The following is a 15453-nucleotide window of genomic DNA, read 5'->3' on the forward strand; positions in this document are numbered from 1 at the left end:
TACTTTCAGTTTGAAGCGCTTGACTGTTTTTTATTCATTTTTCTTTTCATCAAACTTCCATAACGCAACACAGTGGGTGTGAGTAATGTAAAATCAAGAGCTTTTAAATACTTGGTTCTCAAAAATGTTTGTTTTTACTTTTGATTATGGACAAGAATATACATTTTTGTTATTGTTAAGTCCGCTTATACAATGATATGAAGTTGAATTCAATAATTTGATTTGCATTTATATGGAAGTTACAAATGAATGTATTAATTATTTTAAATACAGGATGGTGAAAAGACCAACTGATCATCTAGTGAATCACCTTTACGATGATTAGTTTTAACTGAACTCTATCAGAACTTGAACGTCACATATACACGAGACATAGAAATAATTTAATGAATAAATATTACCATATTATTCCTTCATAAACTTTAACAAGTAAGATCCAGAAAGCCTTTCTAAGTTGACAAAAATAAGTGCTTTTAAATTACTAGTTAGCTCAGACCATAATTTAACACTCTTTCAAATTTAACTGACCTGACATTTGACCTAAAGCAAGACATCTCAGTAGATCAAAGTCATCGGAAGCAGGAAGTCGTGTACAATGGATTTGAACATCACTTATTTTGTTTTTTGTTAGTTATATAACTTTTAAAAATATCCAAATCTACACTTCTTATACCATAGTGATACAGGTCACCTTACAAGAATCAAACATTCTAGTAATTTATCATAAATCTCTTACACTGCAAGAATAGTACAGTGATTTGTATGAAAAACAAACTGATATGAATTTATAATAGCATTAACTGTTTAAAAAAGATTCCAGTTTAGTATAAGTTAACTTTCCAAAAAGGTAGTAATACATAGATAGGCCTATAATTGGATATAATATATTTGATTTAGATACAAGAATTACTTTAGCTAGCTTCAAAACATCAGGATAATATTCCATAACTAAGCAATTGTCATATAAATCACACAGACTTGAAGCTAGAACACCTGTCGACTTATTAATATCTAATACATTAACCCTACGTACACGGGTGGGGGGTAAAGGGCGTAAGTCATGTCCTTTTACAGAGCGCTATTCAACACTGTATTATGTATTTGATATCAGAGTTATGAACTATTCATTTTACCCTACACTGTTGATTTAGCCACGGCTCATACCAGAATACAATACACACCAGATACGATATAAAAAGATCCTGAAAAAACTGTAGATATGCATTTTCAGAGGTTCTAGAGGTTATGCATGTGGTGTGATGGACAAAACTGTCTTTATGCTTCACTTTGCACTACATCTTGTCAGAATGTGACGTTATCAATTCATAATTATATCTTGAGTACAAATACCTTTGTAACTCATCTGATTTTCTGTGTACAAAGCTTAATGTATCTTGTGTAGACATACATAATAAATTATAGTCATTATTCTTTCAGGCAGGATTAGAATAAATTAATCTACGAGACCTTGGGCATGGTCAAATACATCACTCGAAAAGGTTTGACCTCTCGAGTCCAAAACTGAAATTAGATCTCAAATCGGTCAAGAGATGAAAGAGCTATGAGCTAATGTTTGTACTTAAAAATAAACCAAAAACCTCAGAGCCATTCTATGAGCCACTCAGCTGTGGCTATAAGTACAAATTTGTTTAATTATATAAATATTAAAAATCCTTATTTTTTTACAATTAATGAAATATGACTTTCTTGGGTTGGATTTTTTAATGGTCAACATCTATATCCACAAGCACATTTGATTAAAACACATTTGGATGGAATAAATGATTATAATCTAACCTTAGCTTTTAGCAACCTGAATCTAGGTATTTAATTAGAATTATACCTCAAATATGAAAATTTTTTAAATATCTACTGAATTAAAAGCTTAAAGGATTGGAGCATTATTCAAACTTAACAATGAACAAGTTTTGTAGCTATAATAGTGTCATGAGTCTGAATAGATCAGATTACTGTAACCCAACATTAATGTTGACTGACATGCTATAAAATATTTGAATAGTGTAATGATCCCTAAATGCACAAAGCATTAGGACATTATCATTAGTCTCAAATAGCTAAACACAATAAAGACTTTGTATATCCAAGGGCTGTTTATTTAAACATTATGAATAACACAAGACAGAATCTATGTATAGTGGTCAAATGACATATATATGTGTTTTACAATACTACATTATAAGTTAATATAGCTAACTCATGGTAAAACGTGTACAGTATTATATGGACACTTGATTTACTCCCATTGCTTCTTTTCTTTATATCTTCCCAGTAAAATATTTATATGTCACAGCTAAGCATGGATGTCACATGTTGATAATACTTTAACTATCTCTCTGGAAAGAAGAAATCAACAACAAACACATTGTACGTGAATGTGTGTGAAGAAATCAATAACAAACACATTGTAAATGAATGTGTGTGAAGAAATCAACAACAAACACATTGTACGTGAATGTGTGTGAAGAAATCAACAACAAACACATTGTACGTGAATGTGTGTGAATAAATCAACAACAAACACATTGTACGTAAGTGTGTGTGAATAAATCAACAACAAGCACATTGTACGTGAATGTGTGTGAAGAAATCAACAACAAACACATTGTACGTGAGTGTGTGTGTGAAGAAATCAACAACAAACACATTGTACGTGAATGTGTGTGAATAAATCAACAACAAGCACATTGTACGTGAGTGTGTGTGTGAAGAAATCAACAACAAGCACATTGTACGTGAATGTGTGTGAAGAAATCAACAACAAACACATTGTACGTGAATGTGTGTGAATAAATCAACAACAAACACATTGTACGTAAGTGTGTGTGAATAAATCAACAACAAGCACATTGTACATGAGTGTGTGAAGAAATCAACAACAAACACATTGTACATGAACGTTTGTGAAAAGAAATCAACAACAAACACATTGTACATGAGTGTGTGTGAAGAAATCAACAACAAACACATTGTACGTAAGTGTGTGTGAATAAATCAACAACAAGCACATTGTACGTGAATGTGTGCGAAGAAATCAACAACAAACACATTGTACGTGAGTGTGTGTGTGAAGAAATCAACAACAAACACATTGTACGTGAGTGTGTGTGTGAAGAAATCAACAACAAACACATTGTATGTGAGTGTGTGTGAAGAAATCAACAACAAACACATTGTACATGAACGTGTGTGAATAAATCAACAACAAACACATTGTACATGAATGTGTGTGTGTGTGTGCAGACTAGACACTATATTGAAACACATAAAGACAAACATCTGATATCTCTTCTATGAAATTATGACTACGTTGTTTAAGTATGCATAGCACATTCTAGCTTCATTTTATGCAGTTTAATAAACAACTGTCATTTGCTACCACAATAATCCCATTCAGTATATAACAATGGTACATATCTTACCATCAAACTGTCTTGACGATCATTTACACACGTGCAACTGCAAACCTTCTTCTTCTGTTTAATCTGAGCATTATTCCACTGTGTTTCTCCACTGTACGTACTTTTACTATGATGGTTTTCTAGTGATGTTTCTAAAAGATACAAACACATGGATATATTTGGCTTATCACATAATTAAGCCTAATATTCAGAGAACTACTTTACATAATACATTGTCACAACTTAAACACATTTCAAAGAATAACTTTAATAAGCTGGAGGAAATATGTAGTGTTGAAAAATGCACAGAGTTCGGTTACAAGAATGTTTACGCTTTTTAAATAGATACCTTAAACCATAAAAAAATAAAACATCTAAACAAGAAAACTTAATCGTGCTTGGAGGAAGAATGATAATAGTATTATGAGATTAACGTGTCCAAAGGCTTTTGGATAAGCTAGTTTATTTTTGAGTTTTCATTTAATCAGGTTTGAACTAGAGACACGAATACCAGTTTTAGTGATCATAAACTACAAATATATTTGTTAGGCAACACGGCTACGTCAAGTTATGAAGCTTTTAATAACGTTCTGTGCTGAAGCATATTTTTCCTATTAAATTATGGTTATTTAAAGATTTTCTCAGTTAGGACTTATTTTATTTTTTTGACAGAGATGAGAGGATGCGAGTGTGTGTCTGTTCAGGTTGACTGTTGAACTCGGCAGTTCAAATGTTTCTTTTATCACCTTATGTACCTTGAATTTTTATATATCGTTCTGTATCTAAGATGGCCAAAGGTCTAAAATATTCTTCATAATTTTACTCACTATATCTGTTAGCACAAAAATTTAAAATTTTCACACAAAATTCTTCAACGTTACAGACAATGTAAAAAGCTGTTACATTCCATCTTTTTATTCTGAGGTATTGTTACATATCTGGTCGTTTGTTAATTTCCGGTATAAAATTTTTTCTACGAACTTCAGCGATACAAGTCCTTTCTTAATTAAAACTAGTTTATTCTTTGTTACAAACTTTGTAATACACAAAATTCCACAGTCACTTTAAACTTAACAACCTTTATAACACACGCTATAAATCACAGTGATTCACACACTTTACTTACGATGCCTACTGTTCGCTTGACTCAATTATCTCTATCTTCAATCTATCTGCCTATCTCTGCAATTCTATCTTTTTTGCCGGCTTTATTTGCCAGGCTTATATACTAAAAAAGAGGATGCCTGGAACAAACTAGAGTTTCCAGGAAAATTCATGATCCTTTTAGAAACTTCAGCATGCATGCTCCCAGTGTCGCATGACTTCCGCTGTCGTAACAGTATTATCTTACGAACCTTTCTTTAACAAATATTAAGTTTATTATGTGATAGCTACAACTATACAAAATATCCTCATAAAGCATCAATAGATGTTAAATTCATGGCAAGAGTTAATAACTTATTAATAAATAACATACTTATGTCATTAAGAACCAACGCATATTTCAAGAATTATACTGAAAATAGCAAATTATATGCAAAATATGAATTTATTTTCATATTAAAGGTGCATTTAATTAGTTACATTTCCTTACACCAAAAAACATTATCATAATTGATTTCCTGGCTTTATAAAATTTTCTAGAGTGTTTATTTATAACCAAAATTTGGTGATGATAAGAAATATAAAAAAATGAAGGGTTAATTTGGACTCGTTTTCAAATTCTCCTGTGAGAAATTGTGTTGGAAAAAAACAAACAAGAAAGCAACAAAGCATTAAGTTCACAAACATACCTAATATTAGTTTATAATAAGCCTACTTGTTTTCACTAATGTAGTGTTATGTTCTTGAGCTCCTTTAAGACTTATAAAAAAAGAAATAAACTAATGATCAGGGCCAGTTCTAGTAAATTAAGAGACACATATAAAGTTCAAACTCCTTCTTATTTGAGACAGAGGCAAGTCTTGTTTGACAAATACTCAGTAACATGCTTTAAAAGTATAAGTTGATGAGAAAATAATCATTAGCTGAGAAATTCTTGAGGAAAACAATAAAATATAAACACAAAAAAAACAAGTTCTCCACTGATATCAAAACACCTAAAATGTTTAGTTTCTTAACAAACAATAACTTTATTTATAGAAGTAACACATAACACCAACATGGGAATGAATGTTATCAGTGTTAAGGTTATAAGAAATTAACTTAAATGTTCTTACTGACCATTATTTTGAACTCTGTGAACGGGGTGAATAAGGATTATACAAAGTGATGATTTTAATAAAATAGAACTTGGTTACAGTGTTTTTATACCTCGGCCTCTTATGAGAAATTATTACTTTGTGACAAAATTTTGGAAGAAAGAGTGCAAAAAATTAAACAGAATGTATTTTTGTTTTTAAGAAGAGTTATGAAGAGAAGAGCATGAAAAAGGGTTTGAATCCAAAGTTTTATTATTATTTATTGAATTTCTATCTACAAATATTTGAATGGTCCACAAATTCTTTTTATATTTTGTGAAATAGTTGCCTAATATCTTTATCGTGGTGTAAGTGACTGCGTGAAGCACTTTTATAAAAAAAATTACATGTTTTTGATTTTTTGGAACACTTTCTGTACTTTTGGATCCTTAAAAGTAGAGGGTGGAAATTAACACTCAAATTACCACCTATTTTTTATACCATTCACTGCCAGTGGGAGTTCACATGTTGCATTAAATTGTGTAGTTTTATGATTTTTGCCAGTTATAAAACACATTTTCCATGCCTTGGAGAATCCAGCAATAATTAGTATGATTAATTGCAATATTGATGATATTTTTGTGAGTCATGTTTATTAGTAACCCTCTAACCACCTAAATCATGAATCCACAAGTAATTTGGTGTGTACACAGTTTAGAAAAATTATATCTCTTCATCCATCAATAATTCTACGATTAATTGGCCTAACTGGCTACAATATTGATGATATTTTTGTTTTTTGTGAGTCATGTTTATTAGTAACCCTCTAACCAGCTAAATCATGAATCCACAAGTAATTTGGTGTGTACACCGTTTAGAAAAATTATATCTCTTCATCCATCAATAATTCTACGATTAATTGTCCTAACTGGCTACAATATTGATTAATAGATGATAATCACAGGAATGGATAAATAAAAAAAAATGTTTTTCTATATAGTTTTGCTGACAAAAGTACTAAACATTAAAGTTATAAACAAAGTGTACAATTCAAGAAACAGGAAATAAGTTTATATTACAATTCTCACTGTTACATATTGATCACACAAGTAAAAGTTATTTTTCTTTTAAATATTCATTGGCCCAATAAGACAACATAATACTATTTATATGGAATATAAAAGTATAAAAAATACACACACACCAATTGTACTTCATCAATCAACTCACCACATAAATATTAGTCCACAAGTCTGCACTAGAATGGATAAAAATAAATAAACTGCACAAAATTTATGCATAGTTATGAAATTTTTATTGGCAAGTGGAGACACAAATATCCTAATGACAAAGATTACTAAGTTACCTATGACCAGTATCGTTAAATTAATTAGTAACCGGCACTGATTAATCAGTAATCAGCACACCTCTCCAGAAAAGGACTTTTTTTTAATTCAAGACTATATATTTTCAAGATAATAGTGAAGCACTGTTCATTCTCACAAGCCAATATTAATGGTATTATACACAAGTGCAAGATCTGTAAAGATTATAGTTTTATTAATATATAAAACTTTGCTCTTTATACTACATTGTAGTATAGATCCATCACGTAGGTTTGTGATTTGGTGGAAATACTTTCTTATACATATTATATACATATAATGTAAGGACAATAAGGAGCTTGTTGACATATCTAGGCCATCCAATCTACTATACTAAACCCTAAAATAACAATAAAACACCTAAGGTCAGCCCTTGTCATTCAAATATTTATAAGCCTTTCCTTATGCTCCCTTAAATTAAATACATCTACCACATCTGAAAGCTACCCATTCCAAAGGCCAACCACCCTGTTAGAGATATAAAACTGTCTTAATTGTAGATGACTGTTACCTTAATATAATTTATGTGTTCCCTAGTCTCATTATTCAGTATGAAAGAAGATGATACATGAACACTACACAAATCCCCCCAACAACTTAAGAAGTTCTAACTCTAACTCTTTTTTTTTTTCAAGAGAAAATAATTTCAGAAATCTTAAGCTATTCTTGTATGACAACCTTTATATCCCAGGTACCATCCTAGTAGTCCTCCTCTGAACCTTTTCCAATAATTAAATGTCCTTTCTAAAGTAAGGAGACCGTAACTGAATACAGTACTGTAAATGTTGCCTATCCAATGACATTATAACCTATCTAGACTTGTAATTAATATTCCAGTATATACAACCTAATATCCTTATAGTATTTAGGCACTTGTGTATAAAGTTAAAATCATAAATAATATTCAACGTTAAACTGGTACACAATTTTATTAGGCCTATCTATGGCCTTCAAAAAGTTGATGACTCTACATGTTTCGACGTTACAATGAGCTGCTTTTAGCATTTCTTACACTTTCAATCTCTCATTGTAAAATCTACGTCTAGCTAAGAACCCCCCGGGTTTGTAACTCCTTCCTACAACTCTGTATCCAATCTTTAATTTCCTTCAAACCCTTGGGTAAATATCATCTGGTCTAAGAGCTTTATCATTCCTTACGCTTCTGAATTTTTTCTTAACAAGCCCCCGGGTTTGCAACTCCTTCCTACAACTCTGTATCCAATCCTTAATTTCCTTCAAACCCTTGGGTAAATATCATCTGGTCTAAGAGCTTTATCATTCCGTACGCTTCTGAATTTTTTCTTAACAAGCCCCCGTTTTGTAACTCCTTCCTACAACTCTGTATCCAATCTTTAGTTTCCTTCAAACCCTTGGGTAAATATCATGTAGTCTAAGAGCTTTATCATTCCTTATGCTTCTGAATTTTTTCTTAACAAGCTCAGAATCAATGTAATCATCTTGTTTCCATATAGCAATGGTTCAGGATGAAGAATACTACTTAAATCTTCATTAGTAAAAACTGAAGAAAAATTACAATTTAATAACCCAACCATCCCATAATCATCAGATATTAGCTTCCTGTATCATCCCTCAAAAACTCTACTCCCATCCTAGCATTTCTCTCACCTTTAATGTACTTAAAGAAATTATTATTATTGTTAATTTTTAGAATTTCAGACAATTATTTTTCTAAAATATTTTTTTGATTTCCTCATTTCCCATTTCACCACTTCTCTTGATCTTCTATAATCCTCCAAATCTCCTATCATTGTAGTCAATTTAAACTTGTTAGATTTATAATATTATAACTTTAATTGTATTCATTATATCCTTTGTGAGTCAACCTGGTTTTTAACTTGCAGCCAACCTTTTTTTTTTTCATAAGTAACATGCCTACTTTGAATATTTAAGAATTCATTTTCAAAAATTTTCCACATTTCATCAGCGATACGTGTTCACAATTATGATTATTAAAGTTTTACTTTACAAATAATAAATGAATAAAAATGTGATATCATGAAAAAGTTTTTTAGCCTTTTCATGGTTTTGAACTACTTGATGCTCGATCAATGATCTGCATGAATAATTAAACCGTGCTTTGTAAGCTTGACGTTTTCTTATATAATTATAAAATCATAAATATATCTTTTTTTTTTACCTTGCACATCACTCCTTGTGCATTCTACGGTTTCGTCTTTAACATACTGTGGTTCTAGAAAGTTTTCCTTTGTGGGAGATGATGGAGACGTTTCAAGAGACTGAATCAAATCTTTCAAATCTTGTATCAGTGATAACTGATGTATATGATCGTTTTCCATGACTTTTGAATTAACTGTTTCATCATCAGTTTCACTTACGTGCTGGTTATACCTTTCTTCTTCAAATAGTTCATCACTGGAATATTTTGATCCAACCTTGTTTCCAAATAACAGATCCCACTTATCCCCATTAACTAAGTGACTGCTCTCAGACTTATTCAAGGTTAATAATTTGTTTTCATCATGCCTGTACAGTTCATTATTTGACAAATTAAAATTAAAACATTGTGAATAAAGTTCAAGGTCAGAGTTTTTATCAAAACCATTTTTCAATGCGTGCAGATCAGGACAGGAGACAAATACTTTATCTGTAGACACAAAATGACCACTTTTACTGAGATTGCTACACTCGTTTTGAGTACTTAGATCGGCAACGCATACTTGAGATGTACAAAGTTTTTCATTTTCACTAGAAACCAAAGTTCTGTTAAGTTTTAATTGATCAATTATATTTCGTGCTTCTGCATATTTGAGTAATAATTCATCATAACTGGACTGTAATTCTGTTAGAGTATTATTTGATTCTTCTCTTTGTCTATGATGTTCTTTTAATTTCTGTATCAGCCAGCACACTGAAGTATTTACTTCTCCTGATTCAAAAGGTTTCTCTAAAAGTTTTAACTGTGTAAGCTCCCTTTCTAATGGCTCTATGAAATCTTTATTCAATTCCATTCCCGAAGAGGTTGCTGAATCATGTTTTCTGATAAAATTTAAACTAACACAGTTGGTAGACCTATTTTTACTCATAGATGGTTTCTTCTTATTAACTGCCATTTTTTTCTTGCCTTTTCTAAAAAAAGAGCACAATTCGAAATATCAGATTATATGTAAATCTATTTCTAATTCTACATAATTTTAGATATTTTTTCAAAAAATAATATAAAGTAGTACAGATAATTTGAAAGATTTTATTGAAAAAATTACATTTACAGATTCATTAGGAATACATGGAGCATTTAATCATACTTTAATTCTATGTATTCAAAATAATAATAGTCTGAAGAAGGAATATGACACTTAACGTAAAATGGATTTGTAGAAAATCAATATTCAAAATATAAAATATACGAATATAGGTAGAACTAATTAAGAATAAGATTTAATGCCCCCTATTATTCCATTCCACTGTGCAGTTTGAGTTTAACAATCTAAAAATACTTATCCTATTAAAAACATTAAATATTAATCAGTTACCATTTTTTTATAATAATTTATTACTATTAGTAGTGGTTGAGCTAGTTGTAGTACAAAACTTAGTCGTCCTTAAACTTAAAGTTTAAGTTAAATCTTAAAACAGCTACTTCTCCAAGACTAAGTTCAAATACTTAGGCTTAGCTAAAGCACCTACTTTCATGAAATTAAAAAAGGCGTTTTCTGAATTCCAATATTATATAGATAGATATATTGAGAAAATAACTAATTTTCTTTCATATTAAATTCACAAATTCAACAATTTTGTATGGGTCATAACTTACAGGTTAAACAATTTATTGCTATCAGTAAACTACTTTCTAATGTTCTTTTTTACGACTCAATGAGCCTATTAAAAGCCATGGAAACATAAAGAGCCCTCTAGAGATAAAATATATTTTTCTGACACCAAATTGATTAGAATTCATTTTCTCATCTGTATTGAAAACAAATTTCTTCTTTACATGTTCTGTAAAGGGGTGTAACTACAGAGTGGACCCCCTCCCAAAAAATATAGATCTTTTCTTCTATATAAAAGTTTGAAGTGATTTATCGTAGGCCTAAGTAATAAATATTAACTATAATCAATCTAGTATATGACAAGAACACAAAAAAAAAAGACAATAATAGAATGATTATGTAAAGCATATCTTCTTTGTAGTAGGAAAGAAGTGTTAATAATTAATACAAATAAACATATATCTCAATGCATAACAAATTGCAGCATGTAATATATTTTATAACACTAACCGACAATGATATCATAATATTATTATATATATTTTAAATTAATTATGTATAATACTTTCACACCAGATGCCCTCACAGTGGCTCAGCAGTAAGCCTAAAGGCTTATAACACTTAAAATCGGTTTTGGTGCACGTTTGATTATTTTATTTTTATTAACACCGCATGTCATTATCCCCCAAGAAATGGGGGTTAACTTAGTTTGGTTATAGAATAATGTAACAAATATGTCGTACTATATATGAAAGAGAAGTCGCATCCTTCGAAATAAAGCAAAGAAAATATTAAAATTTCATAAAAATCCAAAAACTCCCTAAATTATTGCGACTTCTTCGAGTATGTACCTGAAATCTACTGTGAAGCGATGGAATGGGGTCTTTAAAGGGTGATTTACTGACTTTAAATAAAAATAACGAATAAACTGAAGCTTATATATTTTTATTGTGTTACTTCTCTGGACTTCAAATATTCTTTAATACACACATATATATGTATTTGTAACTTTTTAATTTCAATTGAATAAGAGTTTAATTTTCCTTCGTTAATAAAATTGTTTTGTTTGTTTATTGTTAAACACAAAGCTACACAATGGGTCATTCGTGCTCTGTCCACAGCTGGTATCGAAACCAGATTTTCAACATTATAAGCCCACAAACTTACCGCTGGGCCAGCATGGGGGAATAAATTTGTTATTTGGCTCTTTTATTTTGGATGTTTACTCACTTCAAGTATATAGTAACTTTAGAAACATTACCAACACCTTCCTAATAAAGAAACTCACAAATCCAATTAAGATACCAACTGTACCTAAATTTACTATATACTCGTGTCTTCCTTATACTGGCAAACAAAGCTTTAATTCAAAAAATCAACTTACTCACTTCAAGTTTCTATAAATTGAAGATATGATAATATTTAAACTTATGGCAAATATTTATAGTTTTCTTGCTTATCAGTCTTAAAAATCATAATCCAATTAAAACTTAAGAAATTCTCTAATTTAGTGGCTAAAAATCGGGTTTCGATACCCGTGGTGGGTAGAGCACAGATAGTCAATTGTGGAGCAACAACTAAAAACCAAACAATTTAATTGCCCCCTAATGGGACTAAGTTTATGGAGTTACAATGCTAAAATCCGGGGCTCGATTCTCCACAGTGGACACAGCAGTCAGCCCAATTTGGCTTTGCTCCAAAACGAACAATGAACCAATCTGATTTGTTGAATACACCCAGAAGAACAAAGAATTCTAAAGAGCTTATATATATATATATACATAACGATGAAATGTGTGTTTCTTTGCACCCTAACTCCTCCGAGCCTATTGGGCCAATCTAAACCAAAATTTGTATGTAAACACTATGAACTATGGGAAATGTCCTAAGGGGTAACATTGAACTTAACCCTATTTATATTTTGTAAAGCCTGTTGGTTAATTACTCCCAGCCTATTGAGTCAATCTCAAACAATCTTGGCAGGTTGACGCTTTAGACAATGTTGAATATTTTTAATTGGATCCAAGGTCAAAGTATGAAAATTGTTGGATTGTTTCTCAAGGAACCATGCTTTTCGCATAGTCAATGAGATGTAGGGTGTTCAAGGGAGGGATCACCTCAAAATCTTTATTTGTTGGTAGATGGAAAGTAAACTGCAACTGTTTATGAAGAAGCTTTGTTATAATTTTAAAATTTTGAGATAATGTTTATGTTCAATTATTACTTTGAAATATATGATTGCTGTTAAACCTACATTGGTTTAATTAAGTTTAAACGTTCCCTATCAATTGAGGGTATTTCGGCTTGAAATATATACATATAGGGTGTGTGAAAAGTCTGGAACCATAGGTGATTTCCAGATTTTCCTCACTTCAGATGCGTGACTGATTAGGCTTAACAAAAAAACAACCAAATCATTATCCACCTCACAGTAATGAGTGTGGTAAGAACTTAAAATATGACTGCAATAATGCTAACCACGATATCGTTTTTTTATTCGTCCATTGTGGTTTATCATAGTTGTTATGGCTTGGTGGTTAGGACGTTCGTCTCGCAATCTGCGGATTGCGGGTTCTAATCCCGTCATCAAATATGCTCGCCCTTTCAGTCGTGGGGGCGTTATAATGTGCCGGCCAATCCCACTATTCGTTGGTAAAGAGTTACCCAAGAGTTGATGGTGTTGACTAACTGCCTTCCTTCTATAATAGGGACGGCTAGCACAGATGACCCTCGAGAACCTTTGTGCGAGATTCAACAAGAAAACAAAACACTTATTTACGTATTACATTTTTTTAGTGATCTTCCTTCTATAATAGGGACGGCTAGCACAGATGACCCTCGAGAACCTTTGTGCGAGATTCAACAAGAAAACAAAGCACTTATTTACGTATTACATTTTTTTAGTGATCTTCCTGGTATTTTCTTACATTCTTTCTATCTTTACGTTAGGTTATTTAGTCGCTCTTTGTTTGATCTTCTAATTCGTTCACTTGACTTCGTTTCGCTCCCGACAATCTGATCAGTCTCTTTATCTCTCTATCACGGTGAACATCCGAAAACGGATCGAATCATATTTACATCTCAGTGCCCCCCCCCCTACTGCGATAATCTTCACTTTTGAACTGACACGAGCGATCATTTAATTATATTGTTTTGTTTCGCTTCAGTATCCAAAATACGCGTGTGCTTGTACTTTAGTATTTCGTATACAGAGTGTCCAAAAAAGTCCATATAGGAAATGAGAATGTTAATAAGTAGGTGTTATCAGAATTTAAACTCTGTAAAATAACGGATTTTTCATAATTCGGCTACGCAGATTTCGTAAAAAAATATTCATTTTTTTTTCTATCACGTAAGGATTTTTTACAAATCGGGAAGAATAAAAAAAAAACTCTTTCTTAGATCAAATTATTATTTCGTTTACCACAATGAACATGTTTTAATATTCGATGACGAGGAACCCACTTTGAGACTAATAATGGCTGGAGACGGCTTGAATGGGTAATGAAGAAAAACTTTAATATAAGTTTAACATAACAGCACATGTACAGCGTTTCGACAAGGTTTTGTCATCATCAGGTACAAGTAATTTACACTGACACGGTTTAATATTATGTCTTAATATTATGTTTGTTAACAAAAATACAAACAAACTGAAGAAAAGGGGAAAAACATTGATGTCAAACGAATATGCATCCTCATTCATCCTAATTTTTTTAATGAAATCTATGTCTTTTAGTCTCAAAACTACGTGTTATGGTCTTTCGTTTATATATATTGCTTTGTGACGTTTTGTGAAAAATCTGTACGCGATGGAGAGAAATGGATATCATTTACGGATTCAGCATACAGGAGTTACTATAGAACATTTCAAGACTATAAAACCATCGCAGGCCTGTGTTATCATGCAGTCAACTTCTGTGAAAAACAAGTGATATTTCACCATATTGATGCTATATTAGTTCCTGGAGTTTTTCCAGCATTTCCCAACCTTCTAGCGTATTAGGAGGTCTGGCATGGCCTGGTGATTAAGGCGCTCGACTCGCACTCTGCGGGTTGGAATTCCCTTCACCAAAGATGCTTGCCCTTTCAGAAGTGGGGGCATTATAATGTGACATTCAATTCCATTATTAGTTGGTAAAAGAGTAACTTAAGAGTTGGCGGTGGGTGTTGCTGGTTAACTGCCTTCCCTCTAGTCTATCACTACTATTAGGGACGGTTAGCCCAAATAGCCCTTGAGTAAGTTTGCGCGAAATGCAAATTAAACCCAAACCAAACTAACATATCATTTATACACGCTTGTTAATAACGATTACTAGTCCCCCAGTGGCACAGCGGTATGTCTGTGGACTTACAACGCTAGAATCCGGGTTTCGATACCCGTGGTGGGCAGAGCACAGATATCCCATTGTGTAGCTTTGTGCTTAACTTCAAAAACAAACAAACTCAATACACCAGTTTTAATCCTCATCCGTTTGCTTATAAGTTTTTCTTATAAGAACGTTTCCAATAATAGTATTATTTAAAGTTATCCCAGTTTCACTCTAGATCACAGCATAACTTTCTTCGCCACTTAGCTATCTTAATACAGACATTTTTTATCAGTGAAATGTATTTCCTAGTTTGATCAATTTCAAAGAATTCTGGGGCGGGGTTGGTCCTGTGGTAGATGTCTGGATTTCAGAGCTGGAAATCCGGTTCCTATATCGCAAAATATTCC

At 31.7% G+C, this 15453-nt stretch overlaps 1 protein-coding gene across 4 annotated transcripts in view; it reads right to left on the reverse strand.

Moving 5' to 3' along the window:
- The window catches only part of LOC106465366, a 16926-nt gene extending 6064 nt beyond the window's left edge, over nucleotides 1-10862 (reverse strand). For 3 of the 4 annotated variants that reach the window (XM_022393248.1, XM_022393249.1, XM_022393246.1), the window contains exons 1-3: nucleotides 10651-10862; nucleotides 9143-10092; nucleotides 3441-3571 (exon numbers count right to left, since the gene is read on the reverse strand). In XM_022393248.1, the coding sequence (XP_022248956.1) occupies nucleotides 3441-3571; nucleotides 9143-10076 (1065 nt within the window). In that variant the 5' untranslated portion in view covers nucleotides 10077-10092; nucleotides 10651-10862. The remainder of the gene's footprint in view (nucleotides 1-3440; nucleotides 3572-9142; nucleotides 10093-10650) is intronic. The other variant, XM_022393247.1, reaches the window with a different exon arrangement.
- Nucleotides 10863-15453: the final 4591 nt, after the last annotated feature.

The sequence above is a fragment of the Limulus polyphemus genome, unplaced genomic scaffold, assembly GCF_000517525.1.
Source record: "Limulus polyphemus unplaced genomic scaffold, Limulus_polyphemus-2.1.2 Scaffold1922, whole genome shotgun sequence".
NCBI classification, from domain to species: domain Eukaryota; kingdom Metazoa; phylum Arthropoda; class Merostomata; order Xiphosura; family Limulidae; genus Limulus; species Limulus polyphemus.